The sequence below is a fragment of the Pseudorca crassidens genome, chromosome 18, assembly GCF_039906515.1.
Source record: "Pseudorca crassidens isolate mPseCra1 chromosome 18, mPseCra1.hap1, whole genome shotgun sequence".
NCBI lineage: Eukaryota > Metazoa > Chordata > Mammalia > Artiodactyla > Delphinidae > Pseudorca > Pseudorca crassidens.
In genome coordinates this window covers 64,749,777-64,777,747 of record NC_090313.1, presented here as the reverse complement: position 1 = coordinate 64,777,747, position 27,971 = coordinate 64,749,777, and the positions used below count along the sequence as shown (strand labels likewise).

The window sequence follows — 27,971 nt, the reverse complement described above, 5'->3', positions numbered from 1 at the left end:
TCACGAGGAAAAAACATTTTTTTCTTTTATTTTGCATCTGTATGAGATGATGGACATTCACTAAACTTATTGTGGTCATTACTTCATAAGGTATGTAAGTCAAATCATGATGCTGTACACCTTAAACTGTGCTGTATGTCAATTATATCTCAATAAAACTGGAAGAAAAAAAAAGACCATTACTTTTCCACCTTCTTTTGAGGTTCAGAGCATCCAACTAGATTGGTGTTTCTCAATCAGGGGCTATTCTGTGCCATTTCTCGCCACTCCACTCCCACCTCCCATCCTGGGACATTTTCAATATCTGGAGACAGTTTGTTACAACCGAGGTCAGGGGGTACTGCTGGCATCTGGTGGGCAGAGGCCAGAGATAACCGCTAAACAACCTACAAAGCACAAGGCAAGCAGCCACACCCTCACCCCCATAACAAAGAATTATCCAGCCCAAACTGTCAACAGGGCTGAGGGGAGAAACCCTGAACTAGATTACCCGCTCCTGTCTCCCTGTTAATGCCATCTGATGACCTCACCTCTCATTCCAATGAACTGTGCCCCGCACTTCAGCAACTGATTCCTAGGCGGCAACACGGACTTTGGCTTGCAAAGAACTGCGGCCACCTCTGAAATCTTGAGACTACGGTCCTGTTTTCTTCACAACTCCTCTCCCACCAGCTGTCTCCCTTGCTCCCTCCATGGTGGTTCTTTGACTTCATTCAGACCTCTAGCTCATCATCGAGACCCTCTAGGCCAGCACTAGAAATAGAAATATATTGCAAGTTACATACGTAACTTAAAATATTCTAGTATTTTTAAAAAGTTAAAAGAAAGTGGTACAATTCAAGTTCATAATGTTTTATTCAAAAACATGAGTTCAGAATTCCCTGGCGATCCAGTGGTTAGGACTCCGCACTTTCACTGCCAAGGGTGCGGGTTTGATCCTTGGTTGGGGAACTAAGACCCTGCAAGCTGAGCAGCGTGGCCAAAAAAATAAAAAATCAAGTCAGCGGTAATCAATATACAAAATGATTAATGGGATAGTTTACTCTTTTTTTTTGGTATTTTACTTTTTTCAAATAGATAAATGAATGCAATTAAATTTTGAGCATTAATCTTTCATCTAGTAATCTTGCCAAATTCATTAACTCTAAGGTTTGTAGATTTCACAGATATAATCTTATTTGTGAACAATGACAATATTATTTCTTTCATTCTAATATTTATGCCTTTTATTTCTTTCTATTGTCTTATTGAGCTGTTCGAATCCCCAGTAGAATGCTGAGTAAAATGGGCTGGCAAGGATCCTTGCCCTGTTCCCAGCAAGTGGGGAGGGCTCTTCGGCCAGCCATCACCTCCTGATTTTATTTGAAATTCTGTGTGTATTTTACATTTACAGCACATTTCTGTTTGCACCAGCAGCCAGTTTTCATGTGCTCAGTAGCCACACGTGTCTAGTACCTACATAATGGATGGTGCCCTTCTAGACTTCACTTCCTTCACAGGGATATTCGGTCTAGACACCGAGGTGTGTCACGTCAATCATCCTTATATCAGCACCCTTAACTCCCTTGTCCTAGTGTACTTCTGTTATCTACATAATCCCAATTTTGGATTAATCCAAATTTCTTACTCCTAGAGATGACTACACAATTATGCATTAGAATCACCTCTGAGCTGCTTGATCACCTTTGCCCATATAAGCTTCTTCTGGTATTCTGAAAACAACAATCAAAACTTCACTACTCAGAATTTTACTGTATAGAACTAATAAATAATATAAAAATCTCGATTAAAAAAAAAAACTTTCTCTTCAAGATTTCCATATGCTATACATGACTTAATTTTCTATTTCACAGAGAAAATTGAGGCTTTCAAGATTCCTTCTCCTTCTTTAATATTATCTACATCCATCCACATCTGTATTTCCTCTTCTGGTCTCAGAAGCAAATCTGTCTGTTCCTCATCTAGTCTAAGGCTAATTCTCTTCCTGGGCTCTAAAAGCCACCATCCTTTCATCTCAGCTAGACCTTCCTGGAGAATTCCCTGGCGGTCCAGTGGTTAGGACTCTGCGCTTTCACTGCAGAGGGCCCAGGTTCAAATCCTGGTCCGGGAAACTAAGATCCTGCAAGCTACAGCCAAAAAATAAAATAAAATAAAAAATAAAAACACATTACTTGGATCAACTAGACCTTCCTGGCCCCCCTCCCGCTAGCACTTTCAGCCTCTCTTTCCTTCCACTGGTTTATTATCCCTCAACATATAGCTACAATTTCCCCATTAATAAAATACTCTCATAAATAATCTTGTGCTTCCCTCTACCCATGGTTATCACCCTTTCTCCTTCTCTTCAAGGCTAAGTGTCTTGAAAATATCCTGAACTCCTTGATTCTTCTGAGCATCTCCCCTCAGCTACTGCAATCTGGATTCTCCCACATCACATCACTGATATACTTTCTTCAAGGTTACCCATGACCTTCTGTTGCTAAATCCGATAGGCTCTCTTCAGACCTTGTAATTGGGCCAGCTTTTCAGACTGTTTACCACTGCAGTGTCTCTGACATTATTGCAGCGTAGTGGTTAAGGGTCCGACTCTGGAGCCAAACTGCCTGGGTTCTAATTCTACTTCTACCACTTATTAGCTGTGGGACCTAAGGCAAAGAACTTAACCTCTCTGTGCCTCAGGGATAATAATTGTACCTACCTTTAGGGTTGTTTTGAAGATTAAATGAGTTAATAGCTAACACTTTAGTCCTATTCTATGCACTTTACATGCTAAGCTCACTTAAAAGAGTGCTTAGGGGCTTCCCTGGTGGCGCAGTGGTTGAGAGTCCGCCTGCTGATGCAGGGGACACGGGTTCGTGCCCCGGTCCGGGAAGATCCCACATGCCGCGGAGCGGCTGGGCCCGTGAGCCATGGCCGCTGAGCCTGCGCATCCGGAGCCTGTGCTCCGCAACGGGAGAGGCCACAACAGTGAGAGGCCTGCGTATCGCAAAAAAAAAAAAAAAAAAAAAAAAAAGAGTGCTTAGCCCCTTGTAACTTGTATATGTTATCTATAATAATGCATAGGTGTGGCCATCTTTGGGGGACCATTAATCTGCCCTCCACACTTGTCAAAGTTCACACAATTGGTAAGCTGAACGCTGTACCCATGAAACTTATCTACATGGGCTGTTAGCTTAAACTGGTGACAGAACTTACGTTCCGCGAAGGATACTTTCCCTCAATATTATTGGCATTGTTCTGGAGCGACGTGGAACAACACTTTGATAACGCGCCCTTCGTAGGCCCGGCTACCCCTAGCGCCTCCCGCTCGACCCGGAAGCTTCCGTCGCCGGCAATCCGAGAGAAGACCCGCCGACCCGCCCCCCGGAAACGCGCCCGGCTCAGGATCTCTGGGAAGCAGGTGACGCGGCCGGCCGGGCAGGCACCCTCCGCGGGAACGAGGGCGGGGACGGGTAGGCGCTGGACACTGGGCCGCCGGCGCCCACGCGGGGTGGGGGCGAGCGGGACCAGCGCTCCGGCGCTTGCGGACCCGGGCCTGGGGGTCGCGTGGGTAACGCGGGCAGGGATGCGAGGCGGAGCGGCTTTTCCGGGAGTGAGGATGGGATCTCCCCCGAGGTGCGGTCACCGCGCTCACTTTCTAAGCTGCATACTACATTTATATTTGCACATCACTTTATTAGCCTTTGATCGGAATAGGCCTGCGAAGCGACGCTTTTGTCATATTCAGAGCATATACAGGTTTTTTAATGAGCTTAGGTGTGTAATGAGTAACAGGGGAAAACGTGGACGGAAAGGACCAAATGTGATTTTCAGCTAAGAAAAGTCAGTGGTTGTTCTTGCTTATCACTTACTGTCCGCTCACAGAATAAATACCCGAAGTAAAAAAGAATAAAAATATGGGAAAACTAGGTCTTCTTGTCAAATCGTGTCATGCCAGGGGTCAGTTAGAATAGCGTCAAAGAACTTTTTTCTTTCACGTCATATCCAGGAAGACCTTACTGTCCTTGAAAAGAATTGTTTCTGAAGACCATGCATCTGATTTGGTTACATGGAGAAATTCTAGAGTTTCCTGGTGAGTCTAGGTAAACAGGAGTGCAAATGGTCGCTAGAACTGTAGGTTTTGGTTTGTAATTTTTGCTTTACCCGCCATGCTCTCTGGACCTCATAAATCTTTGTGGTGTGATTTTTATGAAAATAAAACACTACAAGTAAGTTTTGTGAAAATCAAACTCATTCCAGTGTTTTTTCTGTAATGAAAAAAAAAAGCATCACCTTTCTAAGGTTTAATAATAATAATAGCTGCCGTTTATTCAGGGCCCCTATGTACCAGGTAAAGTGTTAGGAACTTTATATTCATTCTTTCTGATGTATTAAGAGATCCAGCGAGCTGCTTCATCCAGGAAATATAAAAGGGAGACTGAAGTTCAAGGACTCTGCTTAACATGTCTTCTTCCTCCCAGGCACCTCCAACTCAGCATGTCCCCAAAGGAGCACATGTCTCCCTTCCCCACGCCTTTCCCCACCCACCCCACTGTCACCGCCAGAAAAATCAAACCCAAAACACCAGGCACACAACCGCCATGCCTTTCCTTTTTCTCAGGGAAAGGTATCAGTATTTGCCCAATATACACCAGAAACCTCAGTCTACCTTGTTCCCTTCTCCCTACTTGTCCCCCATAAATCTGTAACCAAAAATCTTGCCAGTTCTTTCTACATGTTCCTTCCCGTTGTCTTCATCCCCCTTGCCACCCCCCTATTCCATTGTGTCATCATTTTCCTGCCTTTTCTGTGGTAGGAGTCCTGCTCCGGCCCTTCTCCCCTTTCCCCTGTCTGGTCCCTTGCTCTGCAGCCAGCATGAGCAATTTTTCTAAGCTGTAAATTTGCTCTCTTGGTTAAAACCCTTCAGAGACAGCCTGTGAATTACCCCAGGATAAAATCCAGCAACCTGAACTTTGCTTACAGTGACCTTGAGACAAGGCCCAGTCTGCCTTACTAGCCTTACAGTCCTCTTTCAAGTCCTTGACCTGAAACAATCTCTTTTGCTCTTAACTATGCGATTCCCTCTGCCTCCATCATGTCCCTCCTCTTTGCCTAGATATCTTCCATTTATCCTTCAGGCTTCAGCCTAAATATCATCTTCCTAACTCCCCAGGATACCTCTGCCGAGGACCAGCATGACCCTCCCTGTAAGACTCGCCACCCTGCATTTGTTGAGGCCTGCGGTCCCATCTGCTTTGGAGTGTGCATGATGGCTGGGGCTGAATGTTGAGAGATTTGTTCAGGATTATAAAACCTGGCACGCATGCTCTGTGTCCACCTGTTGAATGAATAAAGGAATAAGTCATCCTATCATGGTGATTAGAGCTACTTTGAATTAATTCTGCCTTTTGAAAGTAAATTTAATTCTCAGGTTTTTTTTTTGTGGGCGAATCTTTTTTTTTTTTTTTAATTGGGGTATAGTTGCTTTGCAGTGTTGTGTTAGTTTCTGCTGTACAGCAAAGTGAATCAACTATATGTATACATATATCCCCTCTTTTTTTGGATTTTCTTCCCATTTAAGTCACACAGAGCACTAAGTAGAGTTCCCTGTGCTATACAGCATGTTCTCATTAGTTATTTATTTTATACATAGTAGTGTAATATATGTCAATCCCAATCTCCCAATTCATCCCACCTCCCCCTTCCCCCCTTGGTGTCCATATGTTTGTTCTCTACGTCTGTGTCTCTGTTTCTGCGTTGCAGTAATTCTCCGTTGTTTCTGTTTTTGAATCTAGGTTGGGAGAGCCGGTGGTGACTGCGGGAGTGGAGCCCCTGTGCGGTGCCCAGCATGGACAGTTACACAGTCCTGAGAGTGATTGGGGAGGGCTCCTTTGGCAGAGCCCTTTTGGTTCAGCAGGAGAGCAGTAATCAGATGTTTGCCATGAAAGAAATAAGGCTTCCCAAGGTCACTGCTAAAGCAATTAGCTCATGTTGAAAGTGTACATGTAATTTGTATAGGAAAACAAGTTCTTGAAATTTAACATGGAATTGCTCCTTTGTGCAAAAGATTTAATGGGTTTATTCATTAGCTTTACAAGGTCTTGATATATCTTAGGTGGTTCTTAGGATATTGTAATTAACAAAAATAATCAAGGTTTGGGTGGTGATTGCTGTTTATCTCAATGTGAATAATTTGTAATAATTTCCAATTTTGCATACTTAAGGGTGTAGGGAAGCTGCCCAAATGCAACTCGGGTGCCATATTAATGAAAAAAGGAACATCAACATACAGTGAAGAGCTGAGACCTAAAATGCTGACCTTTGGTATCAGGGAACCTATTCTGTGGATTAGCGTATAGGTTTTATTTCCCTGTAAGATGAGGAAAGTGCCAATTTATCTGTACAGTTGACCCTTGAACAACACAGGTTTGACTGCTGTGGGTCCACGTAGATTTTTTCAATAGTAAATACTACAGTGCCGTGCGATCTGAAGTTGGTTGAATCTGTGGGTGCAGAACCGAGGAAATGGAGGGCTTCCTCCATACATGGAGGGCCAGCTATGAGTTGTACTTGGAATTTCAACCCCGTGCAGTCAATGCCTCTAACCTTGTTCAAGGTCAAACTGTATTTGTCACGATGTAACATAGTTGTCAGGTGAAAGAAGCCATACCATGGAGGCTGCCTAATAATGTTTTGATCAACTAAAAAAAAAATACATTTTAATAAAATTCTCAGAGTATTTTTTTTCCCACTGCAATCTTGACCTCGTTTAGTGGGCATCAGAATCACCTGGAGAGCTTGTTAAACCAGATTGCTGAGCCTTAACCCCTGAGTTTCTGGTTGTGTAGTTCCTGGTGAGCCTGTGAATTTGCATTTTTAACAAGTTCCCAGCCGGTGGTGATGCTGCTGGTCTGAGCCCCCTTGGGCTAGTACATAATCAGTTGCAGTTTCTTAATTATAAGTCATTCAGGATTTTATCCTCATAGAGTAAGTTAGGGGATAAACAGTTTTGGAAACTTATTTTGCATATGGTCTTTGCCCATCCATGCTGCTGTAATACACGAGTATATATATTTTTCATCTGAACCAGTGGGCTGATAAAGTGATGCAGACAGTAAAAACATGAAAGCCCTAGTTTTTCTTTAAGGAGCTACTATTGTTGATGGCATACTGGCTCTCCAAGTCAGGTTATACTTAGGCTGATGATAAGAGTAGTTTACATTCTATACTTGTAAAGATATAAGAGGTCAGCTTAAGCATGCATATAGCCATAGTTGAGAAATCTGCACATGTTTTCTCGTGGAGTTTGATAAACTCAATTGGTCAGAGTACAGTGCTATGAAATTGTGTCTAGCATTGAAATACCTTACAAACTACTATAATATCATTTTACTATCAGTTTTATTATGAAGTATTACATTTACGCTTATTTAAACTTCCTTCTAGTTTTTCTCTGACACACAGAATTCTAGGAGGGAGGCTGTTCTGTTAGCCAAAATGAAACACCCCAATATTGTTGCCTTTAAGGAATCATTTGAAGGTAAATATGAATTTCCCCCAATACATGCATTTCTGAATTTGATTCATGGCCACTGAGGCTTTGTTTTTGTTTTTTTAAATTTATTTGGCTGTGTCGGGTCTTAGTTGTGGCTGTCGGGATCTTTGTTAAGCCATGCAGGATCTTTCATTACGGCACGTGGGCTCTTCCTCGCGGTGTGTGGGCTTCTCTCTAGTTGTGGCACGCAGGCTTAGTTGCCCTGCGGCATGTGGGATCTTAGTTCCCCGACCAGGGATCAAACCCCCGTCCCCTGCATTGGAAGGAGGATTCTTAACCACTGGACCACCAGGGAAGTCCCTGGGCCTTTCTTAAAGAGTCTTACATTTGTTTTAGCTGAAGGACATCTGTATATTGTGATGGAGTATTGTGATGGAGGGGACCTGATGCAGAAGATTAAACATCAGAAAGGGAAGTTGTTTCCTGAAGATATGGTAAGAGACCGACTTACATAAGTTTCCCTCAAGGTTTGGAAGCAACTTTTCTCATAAAATTTGTATGTGTTAAAATAGAAGCATTGCTGTCTGTGATTACGTGACACACTAGTTAGAAATGACTCATTTCTGTATCCATGATGCTGCTTAGTGAGATGTGGCTGCCTGAGATGTTTTTAGGGAGTAAAATAGATATAAGTTTATAAAATATCAAGGAATAACACTTCCATGTTTAGAAGAATTTCAAAATTGTATTATTTATCATACTTTCTACTAGACATTTAAAATTTTTATTTTTTGTATTGAAATTTTAGAAGGCAGATGGATTTCTTTTGTATTTCTAGATCATCTGAAGAATGAAGCCTGCATTTCTGGTTTTCAGGAGCACCTATTCTTAGTCTTTTTCCTTCTACAGTTTAGCATAGTCTCTTAAAATACTTACTGCCTTTTTAATGGAAAGTTGTGTATTAAATATTATCGGAATGAGTTGACTAAGGAAAATACTTCAATAAACAGCTTTACTGGGGCTTAGTTTGATACATGGTATATAACATGTTTTGAGAGTATATTAGTATAAATATTTTTCATCTAGAAGTTGTATTGTTAAGAATATGGGTTCCATTGTAGCATGTCAGCCTGGCTTCAAAGGATTGTTGGTAATATAATGAAATCTTTTAATGTTAACATATGAATATTCTGAAAAAGTGAATGAAAATCTGATGTAATGATTACACTATAAAAAGTTATAGCATATTCATTTCTAAATGGCAAACTACTTTTATTGTATATTTAAAAAATATTTTTATTTGGTTAAATACAAGAAAACCATAGTGGGATTTTTATTAAAATAAATCGTTGGGAATTCCCTGGCAGTCTAGTGGTTCGGACTCCGCGCTTTCACTGCCAAGGGCCCGGATTCAATCCCTGGGGGAACTAAGATCCCACAAGCCACGTGGCATGGCCAAAAAAGTACATAAATAAATTGCTATTTAGATCATACATAAGACGATGACACATATGGGATTGATTCACAGCTTTTCTGAATTTCTCCAGGCAACACTGAATCTTAGTTGAACTATGTAATTTTCAGGACTTCTGTACTTATATTATATAAAACTCAGGTCAGCCAGGGCCTGAAGATGATTCTTTGGGATTTGGGGTTGCCATGAACCCGTTATTGCATTCTTGCAGATTTGCATGCTTTTTTCCTTACAGATACTTAATTGGTTTACACAAATGTGCCTTGGAGTAAATCACATTCACAAGAAACGTGTGTTACACAGAGATATCAAGTCCAAGGTAAGTGGAAACATTTTGGTCCTAAAAAAAAAAATCGAAAACTATTTCGTTCCATGTTTTTTCTGTGTTATTCTTTCCTTCTGGGGCATTTTTATCTAGTTCAGAAATATTTCTCAATGTAATATTGATATTTATGCTAGCCAAATAAGGTACTACTTGAGAACAGGTCAGTAAATCTCTTTAGTAGTGTATGGTAATATGTTCCAGCTCTCTTAGTGACTGTTTCCTAAGACCACATGTTCTCAGATGGAAAACGGTTGAGACCAGGGCCTGCCACCTGGAGTTACCGGGACACAGGTTCTCCGGTCAGTTGAGCAGGGTCTGCCGATACAATCTGAAGCTTGCCTGTTAGATTTCTAATCAGTCATCCTGAATTCCCAAGCAGGGAAGTGCAGCTGTCCAGAGGGTATCTTGTCTTTTTATGTTCCATTCGAGGACTCGGCTGTCAGCATTTCTACCCTTGATCTCCATCATCAGCAGCCTTTGAAAGACAGCTTCTGCCGGCGCTCTCTGCCTTATATTTGTTTGTTTGTTTATTTATTCATTTTTTATACAGCAGGTTCTTATTTGTTATCTGTTTTATACATATCAGTGTACACATGTCAATCCCAATCTCCCAATTCATCCCACCCCCACCCCGCCACTTTCCCCTCTTGGTGTCCATACGTTTGTTCTCTACATCTGTGTCTCTATTTCTGCCCTGCAAACCGGTTCATCTGTACCATTTTTCTAGGTTCCACATATATCTCTGCCTAATATTTGAATGAGGGTAGATGTAATCTGAGCTCTTCTTTTTCAATGCAGAATATCTTCCTCACCCAAAAGGGAAAAGTAAAATTGGGTGATTTTGGATCTGCCCGTCTTCTCTCCAGGTATGTATGTCTCTTCTGTAGTAGTGACAGTAGTCGAAGCATCATCATTGAGAAACGCTCTGTAATCGTTCTGTGCCTCTTTCTGGTTTTAGTCCCATGGCATTTGCTTGTACGTATGTGGGAACACCTTATTATGTGCCCCCGGAAATTTGGGAGAACATGCCTTATAACAATAAAAGGTAAGTGATATATGTAGTTGGTACAGGGCTGACAGTTTGGTACAGGCATTGTAGCCTACAGGTGAAGTTTGGTTTTTAAAAATGTATATGTGAAAGCAGTGTAGAATTTAAATTCCTAGGCCTCTAGATGAAAGTCATAATTTTCCCACTGTTTTAATCAGAGCTGAGAGGAGCTACATGTAAATGCTGAAAGAAAGGTTAGTCATTTCTGGGAACAGTATGCATTATATTACTACTTCTCAAACTTTGCTGCTCCCGACTTTTAAAATCCCAAAGCGCAGGTTGTAGCCATATCGGTTAAATCCAAATGTCTGGGGGTGGGCAGCAGGCATCAGTAATTTTCCAGGATCACTAAGTGAGTCCCATGTGCGGCAAAATTTGGGAGCCACTGGATTATGTCATTGAGTTGACATTTACAGGACTAGATAATAAGCACTTGACTGATAGGTTCATTGATTATCAGAAGGTAGTATGAAGTCCTTATGATTTAAAGCATAATTTTTTTCTGAATATAAGTAATATGTGCCCATTGATGGAGTGGGTGGGCAGGGGAAGGATTGGAAATGTAGAGATATACAAGAAAGGAAATGGTGATCACCCACTTTTACACAACTACTGATAACATTTTGGGTTTTTTCCCCCATCCATTCTCTTTTTCCCCTAAACTTTGTTTATATACTCTATATACAATTTAGTATCCTGCTTTTTTCACTTTATATCATATTCACTTTATCCCATATTAAAACTCTGCATAATTATTGTTAATGGTTGCATAATATTTTAATACATGGGTCTTCCAAAATTTATTTCACATTCCTCTGTTATTGGCCTTATGATATATTTCCAATTTTCAGTATCCTAAACAGTACTGTGATTAATATGCCTTTTGTGCATAAATATGTCGTTGTTGTCTATCACATTCTTGGCATGAATTCCTAGAAAGAGAAACATCCACAGGTTCTTGTTACCATCTGCCAAGTTGTTTTCTGAAAAGGATATGATAATCCATAATAAATAGACTCCTTTAAGAGTAAAACTGACTGAATTGGAGACAAAACAGCTATGAAGGGACTTCCTGGGACAACTGGGGAAATCTGAGTTTGGACAAAATATTAGATAATAGTATTGAATTAAGGTTAAATTTCCTGGATGTGATAATGGCGTTGTGTTCATGAGGGAGAGTGTCCTTGCTCATAGGAGATACATGTTGATGTGTTTAGGGGTGAAGTGTTTGATGTCTGCAGCCTTTCTTTCAAGAGGTTCAGATCTAGAAGCAAGAGAGGAAAAGCAGGCAAACGTGGCAAATGCTAATGGCTGAGAAACCTAGGAAGGAGCGTGTGGGCATTTACAACTTTCCTGTAGGTTTCAAACTTTAGAAATTTAAAAGTTGGGGGAAATAGTTGATAAAAAAAAAAACCTTAGTTAAAATGAAAAGAATATCTAGAAAAAGTCCGGGGGATGACAACTAGGTGGTGAGAACTCTGGAGGAAAGTGGAGGTGCTTAGTTTGAAGAAGGGTGGGCGTATAGGGCAAACTATAGAACCCTTTGCTGAGCTTTGAAGAGCTCTTTTGTGGAAGAATAAGAAGGCTGTCCCTTAGAGCCAGCCACTGGGGGCACAGAGAGCTGTCCATCAGGATGTGTGACCAATGGCCAGGTGTGGTACAGGCAGTCTGGGTGGAAGCTGCACTGCATGACTTCTAAAGCCCTTCTGCCAACTATGATAATCTGAGTCCATGGATATTCCTCTTGCACCAAGTACTGATACTACTGAACTGATACCCGAACAACCCAGGTTTGGAGGGGCAGGGGCTGGGGAGCAGTCAGTTTTATTGTGAACATTACTGTTAGTAAGTATCTAAGTGTTAGACCAAAATTGCTGTATATTTTATTTCAGTAGCTAAGAAGTACCTGCAATGTCTGTTCTTATTAAAGGTAGAGTAATTTTTTATTTTTTGTATTACAACATATACATATTTTCATATGATAACTCATAACCCACTCATCGTTGCATTGCTTCTTTATGCTTCCAGTGACATCTGGTCCTTGGGATGCATTCTCTATGAACTCTGTACCCTTAAGCATCCAGTAAGTATGGCGTGCAAAATGGGAAAGGCAGCCTCTGGTGGTATCGGGCTAGGTCCTGAGTAATTGCCATTTCAGTTGGTGGTTTGCTTCCTTAGGATGAGCTCATTGTAAGATTTTCATGTTTCCAGTTGCTGTCATCTTTGCTTTGAGCTACTTTTGTAGTATATACTAACAGGAAATGTCCATGATTCAGTATTTATAGTACTATATTTAGCTTGCCTCCCTCCTTCCTTCCCTCCCTCCCTCCCTTTCTATCTTTGTGAATTTGCATATTCTAGTTATTTGGTATAAGTAAAATTATACCATATTTTTCCTTTTGTGTCTGGCTTATTTCACATAGCATAATGTTTTCAACGTTCATCCATGTTGTAGCATATGTCTGAATTTCATTCCTTTTTTATGACTTAATAATATTCCATTCTATGTTTATACCACATTTTGTTTATCCATTCATCTGTTGCTGGACATTTGGGTTGTTTCCACCTTTTGGTTATTGTGAATAATGCTGCTGTGAACACGGGTGTACAAGTATCTATTAGAATCCCTGTTTTCAATTTTTGGGGTATACACAGAGGAATGGAATCGCTGGGTCACATGGTAACTGCATGTTTGGCTTTTTGCAGAACTGCCCAACAGTTTTCCAGAGTGGCTGCACCATGTTTGTACTTTCCTTGTTATCAGTTAGATTTCACTTCTTCCAGTTTCTTCTCTAACTGAAATATCATGAGAAAATAGACTTTGCTCTATATTATATATTTTTTAAAGATATTTTAAAAATAATTTAACATAAAAAGAAGTTAACTCACTTGCCCTGCTTGTTTGCAGTTGTTTATTGCACAGAATTAATAATTAGTGCTGATCCCTATTAAGTGTTAGCTTTGCATAGAAATAAATTCTGTTCTTTGGGCACAGATTTGAACCTGGCTCTAGCAAGCATTTTCACAGAGGTGCTTGAGAACATGTAGAGCTCATGAGAGTGAGTAATTAAGAACATCCTTCTTTCCTTCTTCACCACTAGATGAAAGTAACTCAAACGGAAGGTTTGCACTTTTTTTTTTTTAAACATCTTTATTGGAGTATAATTGCTTTACAATGGTGTGTTAGTTTCTGCTTTATAACAAAGTGAGTCAGTTATACATATACCTATGTCCCCATATCTCTTCCCTCTTGTGTCTCCCTCCCTCCCACCCTCCCTATCCCACCCCTCTGGGTGGTCACGAAGCACCGAGGTGATCTCCCTGTGCTATGCGGCTGCTTCCCACTAGCTATCTACCTTACGTTTGGTAGTGCATATATGTCCATGCCTCTCTCTCGCTTTGTCACAGCTCACCCTTCCCCCTCCCCATATCCTCAAGTCCATTCTGTAGTGAGTCTGTGTCTTTATTCCTGTCTTGCCCCTAGGTTCTTCATGACCATTTTTTTTTTTTAAGATTCCATATATATGTGTTAGCATACGGTATTTGTTTTTCTCTTTCTGACTTACTTCACTCTGTATGACAGACTCTAAGTCCATCCACCTCACTACAAATAACTCAATTTCTTTTCTTTTTATGGCTGAGTAATATTCCATTGTATATATGTGCCACATTTTCTTTATCCATTCATCTGTCGATGGACACTTAGGTTGCTTCCATGTCCTGGCTATTGTAAATAGAGCTGCAGTGAACATTGTGGTACATGACTCTTTTTGAATTATGGTTTTCTCAGGGTATATGCCCAGTAGTGGGATTGCTGGGTTGTATGGTAGTTCTATTTGTAGTTTTTTAAGGAACCTCCATACTGTTCTCCATAGTGGCTGTATCAATTTACATTCCCACCAACAGTGGAAGAGGGTTCCCTTTTCTCCACAAGGTGTGCACTGTTACTGAGAGGTCAGCTTCCTTGTATATAAGTGGCTTATAATACCAGCTGCATAATTAGAACAATGTGAGAAACTTGGAAAAAATGCTGATGCCTAGGCCCAGGCCAGACTAATTGAATTAAAATCTCGGGTATCCTAGACATTAGTGTATTTTGTTTTTGCTTTTACATTGAATTTGTATTCATTTGGGGGCATTAAAAAAAATTTTTTTTTCTTTCCAGTTTTACGGAGATATAATTGGCATATAGCAGTGTATGCATTGAAGGTGTACAGTGTGGTGATTTGACTTAGGTGCACCGTGAAATGATTATCATAATAAGTTTAGTGAGCAGCCATCATCTCATATGGATACAAAACAAAAGAAAAAGAAAAAATACTTTCTCTTTGTGATGAGGACTCTTAGGGTGTACTCTCCTAACAGCTTTCACATGGAACCTACAGCAGTGTTCATCATGTTCACTGTGTTGTACGTTACATCCCTAGCATTTATTTATCTTAAAACTGGAAGTTTGTACCTTTTGACCACCTTCATCCAATTCCTCTTTCCCCCACCCCCCGCCTCTGGTAACTACAAATCTGATCTCTTTTTCTATGAGTTTGTTTGTTTTTGAAGTATAATTGACTACAACACTGTGTTAGTTCCTGGGACGTTAGTGGTTTTAAAATAGGTGATTGTAATGTGTAGCCCAAGTGGAGAACCACTGTTGTGTACAAATAAAATTATTTTTTAAATTTCAGTATCTTAATTAGGATTATATTCTTTTTTTCCCTAATTTTGTCCTTTTCATTAACATTCATATACATGTTCTTATTTTTTCTAGCAAGAATAAGTAGTAAGGAGTACAGTGCCCTGAATATTTATATTTGGCACTGTCTGCTCTAAAAAGGCAAAAGTAGGGCTTCCCTGGTGGCGCAGTGGTTGAGAGTCCGCCTGCCGACACAGGGGACGCGGGTTCGTTCCCCGGTCTGGGAAGATCCCACATGCCGCAGAGTGGCTGGGCCCGTGAGCCATGGCCGCTGAGCCTGCGCGTCCGGAGCCTGTGCTCCGCAACGGGAGAGGCCTCAACAGTGAGAGGCCCGCGTACTGCAAAAAAAAAAAAATAATAATAAAAAGCCAAAAGTAGTTCTCAAACCTTTAGGAAACGCTGAAATTCAATATAATGGTTAGAAAGCCTGAGGCATTTGGGAATAAGATTATTACCCCTAATTGCAGATGGAGACACTTTGAGAAGTCAAGAAGTGTGCCCCAATTCAGACATCTGGTAGATATATGGCAAACATGTCTCACTTCAGTGTAAATTTTAACTATAGTCTGCTTCTCTAGAACTGTGTATATTTGTGTGTTTATAATCAAAGCAACCTTTTAACTTTTTCAAAAAAATAATAATGTAAGTTGTTTTAAGGGAGTATCAAATAAACAACATTTTCAGTTCAGACATATGGATAAAAATTTAGGTCTGTTGTCCACCACATTAGCTTGCATCACCCCCTTAGCTTCATGTTTTCAAGTGTACATACATGATCTTCGGTTTGTGTTGTTTTTAGCAAACAGTAATTAATAGTAAATGAGTAATTGTTTTAAAATGGCTCAAGTTGAAAAGAATTCTTTGCTTAGCCAAATTTTCATCTGGCTTCTGAATCTTCTCCTAGACCATTGTGTGCATTCCCTTGCAAAGTCCAGTTTTATCAAGAACCCTCCACCCCCAATGTCCGATTGCCCTTGATATCTGATCAGGTTCCTCATCCTCCACAGTTCCCCAGCTGACGTCTGACCCCTCTGGTCTGCCTTCAGCAAGAATCCTGTTAGATTGGTTTAGCCAGAGTCCCCCCCTTTTTGTGTGTGTGTGTGTGTGGAGTGCTATTCTTTTTTTTTTAACATCTTTGTTGGAGTGTAATTGCTTTGCAATGGTGTGTTAGTTTCTGCCAGAGTCTCCCTTTTGCCTGGATGTTTCCTGTTAGTAATTTTCCATCTGGTGATATCTACCCTGTTCATTAGGTATAAATTCCCACTTGCCCATGCTGTGTTTGCCTTTAAGCTCAATCTCTCTAACCCTCTGCAAAATTCTATCGCAGTGGAGCCTATATCTGTTACAATGGTCCTGAATAAAATCTGCCTTATCATTTTTAACAAATGTCATGGATAATTTTTCTGTGACAATATATTAACATAGCTTCACTGTTGTTTGATTATCAAACCTCTTAATGTAAATTTAAATTCTGGTTGTTATAGGGGAAGTTTCATAATCCTATTGATTATATCAATAAACTACATCTGGTATAAGTAAAAAAAAAGCCTGAGGCAAAGCAGATTCAGTCTTATTTTTCATTACCTGAATTTTTCTTTTGTTATATGTTTTTTTCCTTTATTACATGTTGACTTTTCCTTTTTCATATCTTCACTTGTATGTATTAATAGGGTAATGTACCTCCAAGGCAGAATGCCATCATGTTCTTATATTAAGTATTACTGAGGCTGGCACCTAATGTTAATTGCAGTGTGTTTATTTTTTTATTTTTTATAAATTTATTTACTTTTGGCTGCATTGCGTCCTCATTGCTGCGCGCGGGCCTTCTCTAGTTGTAGCGAGCAGGGGCTACTCTTCATTGCGGTGCGTGGGCTTCTCATTGCGGTGGCTTCTCCCGTTGCAGAGCACGGGCTGTAGGCACGCGGGCTTCCGTAGTTGTGGCTTGTGGGCTCTAGAGCACAGGCTCAGTAGTTGTGGCACACCAGCCTAGTTGCTCCGCGGCATGTGGGATCTTCCAGGACCAGGGCTCGAACCCGTGTCCCCTGCATTGGCAGGTGGATTCTTAACCACTGCGCCACCAGGGAAGCCCCCGCAGTATGTTTATTATACAATGAAAACTTTAAATGTTATTCTGGTATGACATTTTATATCCCACTCTATTACTTGTCAAACGGTGATAACTACTTTGATGACATGGAAGGTAAAAAGGATTTTGCAGCAGGAGTTTAAAATAGGAAAAGTCTAAAGTGCATTTTGTCAGGGAGCAGGCCTGGGGATGTTTAATTTTTTTTTTATTTTTTAAATTTTATTTATTTTTGGCTGTGTTGGGTCTTCGTTTCTGTGCGTGGGCTTTCTCTAGTTGCGATGAGCGGGGGCCACTCTTCATCGCGGTGCACGGGCCTCTCACTGTCGCGGCCTCTCTTGTTGTGGAGCACAAGCTCCAGATGTGCAGGCTCAGTAGTTGTGGCTCACGGGCCCAGCCGCTCCGCGGCATGTGGGATCTTCCCAGACCAGGGCTCGAACCCGTGTTCCCTGCATTGGCAGGCAGACTCTCAACCACTGCGCCACCAGGGAAGCCCAGGCCTGGGGATTTTTGAGGAGGAGAGAAGCAAAGAAACATTACATTTATTATAAGCCTTAACATCATCTGACTTTTTAAAAAGCCATATGTATGTATTACTTTGATTTTTAAAATATATTAAAAATGTGTATCTGTGAAAACGTTGATTTGAGTAATAAAGTACCCAAAACAGGCACTGATGGTAAGACTTCCTCCAGATGGGAACATCTTTTACTATTTATGTTTACCTTTCTCCTGAACAACCATAAGATTTTTAGAATAGTACCGGTTGGGAGGTGGGGTGGGAGTTTGGGACTAGCAGATGCAAACTGTTTGGATAAACAACAAGGTCCTACTGTATAGCACAGGGAACTATATTCAATATCCTGTGATTAAACCATAATGGAAAAGAATATGAAAAAGAATGTATATAGATGTATAACTGAATCATTTTGCTATACAGCAGAAATTAACACAGTGTAAATCAACTGTACTTCAATAAAATAATTTTTTTGAAATACAAAGAAAAAAAGTGTGATTAGTAAAAAAAAAAAAAAGATCAGAGAACAGCAACTTAAAAACACCTCTAGGGAGAAGAATTTCTAAAATTAAAATAATTCATATAAATTCAGTTCAGCTGGTATTTACTTATTTCTGTTCTCTTTCCTTGTATCTGCTTTTACAGTTCAGTTTTGCTTTTCAGTTTCAGGCAAATAGTTGGAAAAGTCTTATCCTCAAAATCTGTCAGGGGTCCATGAGCCCACTGCCATCCCATTATTCCTATGAGCTTCAGCATCTGATCAAGCAGATGTTTAAAAAGAATCCCTCATATCGCCCTTCAGCTACAACTCTTCTCTCCAGAGGCCCTTTAGCTCGGCTCATCCAGAAGTGCTTACCCCCAGAGGTATGGTACATGTGAGATTGACTGTGAACAGTTTTCCCAGTGTTTGTTATCTTCTAAACACAATTACATGTTATACATGCCTGTAAAAATTCAAATAATGCAGACGTATATAAAAAAAGTAAAAAGTTGAAACGTCCTTTCCCTCCTCTTCTTTCCACGATGCTATTCCCCAAATATAATCATGGATATTGTTTGCATTATCCTTCCAGATCTTTTTGGACGTATATAAATGTCTGTTTGTTTAAATTACGTGGATCTTTTATTTATTTATTATTTATTATTTATTAATTTTTCTGGCTGTGCCTTGAGGCATGTGGGATCTTAGTTCCCTGACCAGGGATCGAACCCTTGCCCCCTGCAGTAGAAGCACAGAGTCTTAACCACTGGACCACCAGGGAAATCCCTACATGGATCTTTTAAATGGCATTTCTACTTTTCAACTTTATTGCTGTGGGGAAGAACCTTGATAATTAAATGATGTTATGGCAGTATCTAAAGAAAAGCATCTTTCACATCTTTAAATTCTCTGCTTTAAACTTTCAGATCATCACAGAATATGGTGAACAGGTATTAGAAGAAACCAAAAAATCTATGCCTAGTACACCAAGAAAAAAGGGTAAGAATTTTGAAAAGCTTATTTTTTGTGTTCTTTTAAAATACAGTATAACAAAAAGGAAAAATACAATTTTCAAGTTATTAGAGATGATTTCCAGATACTCCTCAAATCAAAATTTGCTTCTTATTCCTTCAGGCATAATTCTATACTGAATCTTATACATTTAGCTTTCCAGGGATCAAAAAGAACATAGTTTGGAGATTTTAGAGATGTAAAGATTGTTCTGTTTCATTTTTAGAACCATATTTACTCTAGTTTGTTATGGATCAGGTAGAAGGATTCTGTGGTCTTACCTAGGAATCTAACCATGAAAATATAATATAGGAAATTGTATCCCTAAGGACCATCTTATAAACAAAATTTTTTAAATGGAGTCTTTTTAAAAGTTGGACCTGTCCACATAATAGGTGCACAAAATTTCCATACATCTGTAGTCAATCCTGAGCAAATTTCAAATGGAATTTATTGTGTCTTTGGAAGTTGTTATCTCAATTTTTTCAAAGCTCTTTTTGTTGCTTTTCATTTGTCATCAATGACACATCTTTCATCTGAAGAAATCCAACAATGACCAGGATAAGAGAGAATTAAGACGTGTAGGTCATCCACTGTAGGGAGATGTTGTAAAACCTCCGTTATTTAGTGCCTGTTCTCTTAGTGTTATATACTACAAAAGAAACATTTCTATTTTTTTAAATTTCTTTTTTATTGAAGTATAGTTGATTTACAATGTCATGTTAGTTTCAAAAGAAACATTTCTAAACTATACTGTTTTCTTGAAGTTAAATTTTAAATGTTACTTTTGTAAGAATGTAAACCCTTTTAGTGGTATAAACCCTTCAGTCTTACAATTCAGCATTTTTTTTCCGTTACTTAAGAGGTAGTCAGTTACCTTTGCTTCAGCAGTTTTAGTGTTGATTTTATTTTATGTACTGTTTCGTAGCTTCTGTTCACATCCCAGGGTAGTGGGAAATTCGTTTTAAAATGCTGAGCAGCAGCAACAAAAGCAGTCTAAGAACAGTTTCAAGACAGTGTAGTTTCAAGATAGGAAAGTGTAGTTTTACAATTTCTAAAAAAAAGAGGAGTAAGCTAGTGCGGAGGAGCCACCAGATGGGGAGCACGTGTCTGGTGGTATCTCCATCTAGTCTGTAGCCAGTGAGACCAGAACAATGAAAGCTGTGTGAGGGCAGGGACCGTGTCTCATTTGCTCACTGTTGTATCCTCAGTGCCGTCATCATAGATGCTCAGTAGCAATTGTTTAAAATGCTGAATGAATGAGGAACACGGACGCCAGGCTCTGGCAGCCGAAAATGAGGCAGGAGCCATCCTGCCTCCGTGACTGCTGCTGGGCCCTCATCAGGGAATAAGTAGCTGATTTCTTGAGAGGGATACCTATTCCACCTACTGTAATAGCTGTCAGGAAAAGCAGACTGGGTAGCAAGCTTATGTTAAAGGTGATAATGACCTTCCGAGTATACAGAGCGTCTTACCTCCTGGTGCCTAAATGGGTTGGCATAAGTGAATAGAGATGTCTTAACTTGCAGATGTTAACATTAGAATAAAACAGCAGAAATAATCTCTTTAAAAACTGAGGTGTATTATTAGGCAATTAAAGCTTGATATCACTGTATGGGCTAGTGCTTTGGTTCTTTGACTTTAAAAACTTCATTTGTCTTTGTCACTCAAGCTTTGTGCAAATCATATTAGAAGCCTTTATGTGTTTTCTCTCTACCTTCTCTTTTCTCTTTGAGCAGACGCCAGCAGAATCAGGATAGCTTTGGAAAATGAAGCAAGCACAGTGGTAAGTGCTTTAAAGTTAAATGTCTAAAATTGTCTACTGGGTACCTGGCATCTTTAGGTGCTGGGAGATATATGGAAGACTGTTGCCTGGTCCCTGGGTTCAGGAGTTTTTCATCTTTGGGCCTGTGAAGTAACTGGCGGCTGTTCTTTGTACTGCCAGCCGAGCCACTTTAGATCAGCATTTTGTAAGGTCGGATCTTAACAAACGGCACCGCGAAACAGAGGAAAGCTTCAAGTGAGCTTTATTAGGGAGCGCTCCCGGGTGAGGTTCACTGGTCCGAGAGAAAGGGGCCAGAGAAGTCGCACCCGGGCAAGGGTTGGGCAAGATTTTATAGGGGAAGAAGGGAAAGGGGTGTGGTGAATCTGGGAGGGCGCAGGGTATTCCTTATTTGGTGGTCTTTTCGGGTATCCTGGGGGACCCTTAGTCCCGCCCCTCGAAAGGCGGGAAGGCTGGACTGGGTTCAAAGTCCCCAGGTCAGTTCCTGGAACTGGGTGGTCCGGAATGTCTCCAGGGCAGGTTCTGGAACTGGGTGGTCCGGAGAATTTCGGTCTGATGCAACCTGTGAATCTGATTGTGTTCCCCTGCCTCGGGCCAGTTGGCCTTACACATTTATTTGTTTTTTCATTTCTAATTATGGATGACAAGATGTGAGCGAACTTAGCCCTGCTTATAGGCATGAAAGTCTTGTTTTAGCCTGGCTCTTGGTTGGATTTGTGTGTGTGGTACTATATATATATATAACATACAATTTATCACTTCAGCAATTTTTAAGCTGAATTGTAAGAATTTAATGGCATTAATTACATTCACAATGTAATTTTTCATCACCCCAAACAGAAACCCTTAAACAATAACTACCCATTCCTCCCCACCCTCCCTTCCACCTCAGCCCCTGGTAACCTCTATTCTGCTTTCTGTCTCTATGAATTTGCCTATTCTAGATATTTCAAGTAAGTGGAATCACACAATATTTGTCCCTTTGTGTCTGGCTTCTTCTGCTTAGCTTAATATTTTCAAGGTTCATCCATGGTATAGCCTGTATCAGAATTTCCTTCCTTTTTATGGCTAAATAATATGTAGATCACTATTTTGATCTCGACATTTTTCTGTTCAAAAACTTTTAGTGCCTCCCCATTAAGCCCACGAATTGAGTGGACATTTTTCAGCCTGGAATTCAAGGTCCTGTTTGTCTCATTTGGCTCCAGGCAGCTGTGCCCTTTTACATGATAGCGACAGTTAAGTCATAAATAGTAACAGCAAATCCACTTCCCAGTTTTGCCACACCCAACCCAGTAACTGGTGTCCTATTGATAATTTTTCTCTTTCTTCATCATTTTAATCAACCTTTTAACTCCCAAAGGAAAAGATGTAGTAACAACAAATGATTCTGTTTATGGAATGTACTAGTAATTAAACTTGTAAATTTTTTGAATGAACCTTAGGTTGTAAATAAATAACACCATTCCCCATTATGTTACTACAAATGGAATATATTCTGCCCCTGTACTTTTTTCTTTGCATAGTAATATCTGTTAGTAATATCTGTTTATTTCCAGCTTTATTGAGGCCTAATTTATATGTAGTAAGATTTACTCATTTTTAGCATGCAGTTTGATGAATTTTGGTAATTTTATACAGTCATATATCCAGCACCACAGTCAAGACATAGAAATCCCATCCCCCCAGTTGAAAATGCATTTAATGCACCTAACCTACCAAACATCCTAGCTTAGCCCAGACCACCTTACATGTGCTCAGAACATTTCCATTAGCCTCCAGTTGGGCAAATCATCTAACACAGAGCTTATTTTATAATAAAGTGTTGAATATCTCATATAGTGTATTCAGTACTGAATTCAAAGTGAAAATCAGTGGTTGCCTGCGTACAGAATAGTTGTAAGTGTATCGGCTGTTTACTCTTGTGATCACGTGGCTAAGTGGGAGCTTTGGCTCTCTGCCACTACATAGCATCACGAGAGGGTATCATGCGGCATATCACTAGCCTGGGAAAAAGAGCAACATTCAAAATTTGAAATACAGTTTCTGCTGAATGTGTATCACTTTCACACCATCATTAAGTCGAAAAATCATAAGTTGAACCATCATAATTCGAGGACCGTCTGTATGGTAACTTTATAAAATATTTCATTTTGATATTTCCAGCATGAAAAGCCCAGAAATTTTTCATTGCTCATTTCCTCTATAAAGACCTCTCAAATATCTCTGTCATTTTTATATATCCTTTTCACATTTGCAGTGACTGATATTAATGGCTATTAAGGTATATGACTATTAATATACATATATTTATACATATGTCTGTTCATATATATGGTTTTTAATATACACATATATATGATTATATGACTTAATTTACATGGATGGGGCTCTGTGGTTATTGATGTTTAATCCATCTATATTTAAAGTTAAAATAGCTGTCTTTGCCTACTTGTTTACATTTTTTTGCAGCAATTCAAGCATTACTTAATCTTTATTTTTAATTTCTTTTAAAGCAAAGGGAAGAACCAGGTGGAAAGTGTAGCCACACTGACTTAGAAAGCATTAATAAAAATTCGGTTGAAAGTGCACTGAGGAGAGTAAACAGAGAAGAGATAGGTAAGTTATTCAAATTCTAATCATTGTATAAGTGGAGAACTGGGGAATATACAAGGAATACCAGTTTCCACCTTACTAGGTCGTAGGCTTCATAAGCAAGTAGATAGGCAGATTTGTGTTTGCTTATCCAGTAGTGTTACAGGAATAATTTATTTACCTATAAAAAAAGAGAAAATCATGTTTATTAATAAGAGGCTTCAGAAAAAATAGTATTTGTTGTGCTCTCCACCATAAAAAACCTGGCACACAGTGTCTACCTAAGTCCTCTTGGGCCTTTAATTCTTGTACATTGTGTAATGTGTGAGTATATACATAGCATTTTAAAAAAATAAATTTATTTATTTATTTTTGGCTACGTTGGGTCTTGGTTGCTGCACGCGGGCTTTCTCTAGTTGTGGCAAGCGGGGGCCACTCTTCATTGTGGTGCGCGGGCTTCTCATTGTTGTGGCCTCTCCTGTTGCAGAGCACGGGCTCTAGGCACGCGGGCTCAGTAGTTGTGGCTCGTGTGCTCTAGAGCGCAGGCTCAGTAGCTGTGGCTCACGGGCCTAGCCGCTCGGTGGCATGTTGGATCTTCCTGGACCAGGGCTCGAACCCGTGTCCCCTGCACTGGCAGGCGGATTCCTAACCATGGAGCCACCAGGGAAGCCCCTATACATAGCATTTTTTAAAATTCACTTTAATGATTAGCTTTACCTTTTCATCTGGATTTCTTTTTCATTCCCTTTACTACTTAGACTTGAAAGAGTGTTGTTAGATCTGAGTTTGAAAGAGAAAGGAAATACTTTTCTTTTAGAGAGATACTTGTGTGCATATAGATGAATAAATAAAAGAATAAGCTCAGCAGTTCTTCTTTACACTTTAAAAGCCAGTTCACCAGGTCCTCTCAGGCGACAGTGGGAGAAAAATGTATCCAGTACAGCTCTTACAGCTTTGGAAAATGCATCCTTACTCACCTCCAGTTTAACGGCAGAGGACGATAGAGGTTAGTAGATTGAATTCTATTATTTTATTATGGAACGTTGTCTAATAGGTGTTTAATGAGCCAGAGTTTTTTCTTTTTTTTTTAATGTCACTCTGTGAAGGATATTTGGTTATCACACATCAGAGCGCTGCTCATACAGGCAAGTGAAATAGATCTGGGTAGAGAGTTAAATATAATTAGCTTTGCTTGAAATATGATCTGAAGATATATGCTGAAAATCTTTTTTATTTGGGACTAATTTTTTATCTTTTCCCAACTAGGTGGTTCTGTAATAAAGTACAGTGAAAATAATACCCGTAAGCAGTGGCTCAAAGAGACTCCTGAGACCTTGTTGAACATTCTTAAGCATGCTGACCTCAGCTTGGCATTTCAAACATATACAATATATAGACCAGGTGATTCATGTCTGTTACATAACTGTGGAAACCCTTTGATTGTTTTGAAAAAATTGTGGTAAAATATACATAACATAAAACTTATCATTTTAACCATTTTTAAGTGTACAGTTCAGGAGCATTAAGTACATTCACATTGTGCAGTCATCACCACATTCCATCTTCCAAAGTGGAAACTGTATCCATTAGATAATAACTCCCTGTTCCCTCCTCCCAGAAACCCTTTGATCTTAAAGTTATGAAATATTTAATAGCATTGTAGTTTTAGGTTTTCTTGAATCTTTTCTAGCCAGTCTGAAGCCATAATTAAAATTTCCCGTAGAGCTTCATTCCTTCTGTTTGCCCATTTGTTTGCTTATTTTTTTAATAATCATGTGATCACTTTGAAGTGTGGCCCATTTTTACCGTGCAAATACACCCCTGCTTTAGGGACTCTGTAGCTCAGACTTTATCCTAGTAAACGCTGAGGAACTTCAAGGTTTCTTTGGCTCTGTACTTGGATTCTGTTATATTGAGTAGAACACACACAAAAAAAAGAACAATTAGGATTTGACTTTTTTTATCATTTCTACAGACATTTTCACTAAAATTATACAACATAAATTTTTAAGATACTATACTTGGAATCTGGGCCAAAGGACTGAAATAAGGGTGCATATGTGTGAGTGCACGTGTGTTTAATTTTGATAATTCAATTACTAAAGCCGTCTTGCTTGGTTTAAGATCTAAGATAAATTATGCCAAGGAGAGATAAATTATGCCGTGGTGTGGCAAGCCTTGACTGTATGTATTGTAGCAGATTTAGTGTATTTGTTGATTTGATCGGTATTTATTGAGTGCCTAACATGTACTAGGTTAAGATTTAAAAAAAAGAATAAAACATAGTTCCTTCCTTGAAAGAGTTGGTTATTTGGGAGACCAACACACAAGCAGAGCATTGTAGAGCTATGTACCACGTGTCTGATAGAGCTGTGTGCAGACAGTTATGTGTCCTTAGGAGAGGTGGGTACATTGGGAGGCAGGTGTTAAGGAAGGTTAATGATTATGACTTTTGTTTTAGCAATTATAGATCCTGGATTTTGTTTCTGGTCCATTGATGAAGATGTTGTCATTTCAGGAAAGTCACTATTTTAAAAATATATCATAAAAAAAATATATATATATCATAGCTCTATTGTGAAAGGATTTTTATAAAGATTGAACCCACATTTTCATGTTAGGTTATCGTTTTGTAAGCAAAAATCTGAAAGTAGTTACTATCTGGAAAAAAATTTAAAAGCATGCATTTGGTCTTAATTCTCTAATTTTATTCCCCTCCATTGGGAAAACTTAGGGGGAGGGGAGAGCTCAAAGGAGAAAAAATGAACTGTTACCTAGCTGTCCAAAGACAACTTTTAATGCTTTAAATATGGGTTCATATATTTGAGGTTTTAATTATAATTTTCTGAGTTTTGAAGAAAGTGCTGTTTAAAAATTTAATACCCATACTGGTGCTTACTGGGCCTGTTTTATGCCAGAATCATGCTGAGTAATGCAGGGAGACACTACAGAAAAATACAGAGCATGGCGTTGCCCTCAATTAGCCCACAAGCCTTTGGAGGAATTTAATGCAACATGAACGAAATAAGTAAAAACTGCTTAACTTGGCATAATTTCTGTTAATATTCCTCTGAAGGTGCAGAAGGGTTCTTGAAAGGCCCCCTGTATGAGGAAACAGAAGCATCAGATGATGTTGATGGAAGTCATGATTCTGTTATTTTGGATCCAGAGAGACTTGAACCTGGACTGGATGAGGAGGATACGTAAGTGATATACCCAGATAGCGTGTGCGTGCATGTCATTTAAATTGTACTTTAGGGCTTCCCTGGTGGCGCAGTGGTTGAGAGTCTGCCTGCTGATGCCGGGGACACAGGTTCGTGCCCCGGTCTGGGAAGATCCCATGTGCCGCGGAGCGGCTGGGCCCGTGAGCCATGGGCCACTGAGCCTGCGTGTCCGGAGCCTGTGCCCCGCAACGGGAGAGGCCACGACAGTGAGAGGCCCGCGTACCGCAAAAAAAAAAAAAAAATTGTACTTTAATCATTTCTGGTTTAGCAGGAGCTGGTTATGTTACTTTACATCATTAATGAATACTTATATCTTGGTCTTTTGTCTGGCATGGGTAATGTGTTATGGTATTATCACAGAATTCCTGACTGAGCCATGTGTTTATAATCATTTAGCTTGGACTTATTTTTTAATATACCAGATTTTTATATTGAAAAAGTTGTAGAAACATTGAAAGGAGTGATCCTTTGGAAGGCTAACCATTTTTTTCCCTCTGTTCAGTTGCCTTATGGAGCTTAGTTTTCAAAAATGTCGGTATTGTTACGGTGGTGTACTGCTTTGAACCCATCGACAAATATTAACTGTACTCCTTAAATGGAGGCTTAATATCCAGATTGTTTTTTCACAGGGACTTTGAGGAAGATGACAACTCTGACTGGGTATCAGAACTGAGACAGCGAGCTGGCTGGCAAGGAGTGTCTGATGGATAACACCCAAGGAAATTAGTCACACTGAGGAGACGTTTAACATGAGGAATTGATATTTGGATAATACTTAACTCACAGGATGTGTATTTTCCTTTAGAAACAGAGTGAAGAGAGGGAAACTGAATATTTAAAATTATTCCTGGTTAGTATAAGGTATAAAAAATCTAGAACTCTTATGAGTTTTTGAATTCAGAGGAGAAGGCACAGCAGAATGGGTATGAGGTTTGGGCTTTGCGGTCAGAACGGAAATTGAATGCTACCGCCTATTGCTTGTGTGACTGTGAGAAATTAACCTCTTTGAGCCCGAATTTCCTCAACTACAAAATGAGGGTAACAATGCTTACCTCATAGGGATGCTGACCTTAGACCATCACAGCAGCCCTTAATGTTATTATTTCCATTGTTATGATTTATGCTTATTCTATGTAGCTCTTTTTATATCTCCTAAAGGTTTGAGGACCTAAATATATTTAATTATAACATAATAATGTGTGTGATTTTTCAGTAAGGCCTATTTCTGGGTAGTGATCTATCATCTTCAGTGATCGCATTATACAT

The 27,971-nt window shown here is 39.6% G+C and overlaps 1 protein-coding gene and 1 long non-coding RNA gene across 14 annotated transcripts; one reads left to right on the top strand and one right to left on the bottom strand.

Annotated features, from left to right (window-relative positions):
- Positions 1-33: 33 nt before the first annotated feature.
- LOC137211000 (uncharacterized) lies at positions 34-3,331 on the bottom strand. The gene is made up of 3 exons (XR_010936846.1): positions 3,196-3,331; positions 531-753; positions 34-158 (listed from the first exon to the last, which is right to left on the bottom strand). It is a non-coding gene; the product is annotated as an uncharacterized lncRNA (long non-coding RNA).
- Positions 3,295-27,898, top strand: NEK3 (NIMA related kinase 3). Of its 13 annotated transcripts, none has more exons than XM_067713108.1 (18): positions 3,380-3,400; positions 3,989-4,072; positions 5,775-5,944; positions 7,426-7,519; positions 7,871-7,968; positions 9,184-9,267; positions 10,072-10,139; positions 10,232-10,318; positions 12,350-12,404; positions 18,275-18,475; positions 19,019-19,091; positions 20,843-20,889; positions 23,403-23,505; positions 24,371-24,487; positions 24,588-24,626; positions 24,748-24,882; positions 26,558-26,684; positions 27,335-27,898. In XM_067713108.1, the coding sequence occupies exons 3-18, from the start codon at positions 5,828-5,830 to the stop codon at positions 27,414-27,416; spliced, it is 1,527 nt and encodes a 508-aa protein (XP_067569209.1). In that variant the 5' UTR covers positions 3,380-3,400; positions 3,989-4,072; positions 5,775-5,827; the 3' UTR covers positions 27,417-27,898. The 13 variants fall into 13 exon arrangements, 12 of the variants coding, with proteins under 12 accessions (XP_067569207.1, XP_067569214.1, XP_067569216.1 ...); XM_067713107.1 differs by lacking the exon at positions 3,380-3,400 and adding an exon at positions 3,413-3,452; XM_067713106.1 differs by lacking the exon at positions 3,989-4,072 and having other exon boundaries at positions 3,295-3,400.
- The last annotated feature ends 73 nt before the right edge of the window (positions 27,899-27,971 follow it).

Bases quoted from the DNA above. Each gene is read 5' to 3' on its own strand.
- NEK3 (XM_067713106.1), top strand. From the start codon at position 5,828: ATGGACAGTTACACAGTCCTGAGAGTGATTGGGGAGGGCTCCTTTGGC. The intron at 20,890-23,402 runs GTAAGTGCTTTA...TTTCTTTTAAAG, and splicing joins AAAATGAAGCAAGCACAGTG to CAAAGGGAAGAACCAGGTGG. The intron at 24,627-24,747 runs GCAAGTGAAATA...TTTCCCAACTAG, and splicing joins TCAGAGCGCTGCTCATACAG to GTGGTTCTGTAATAAAGTAC.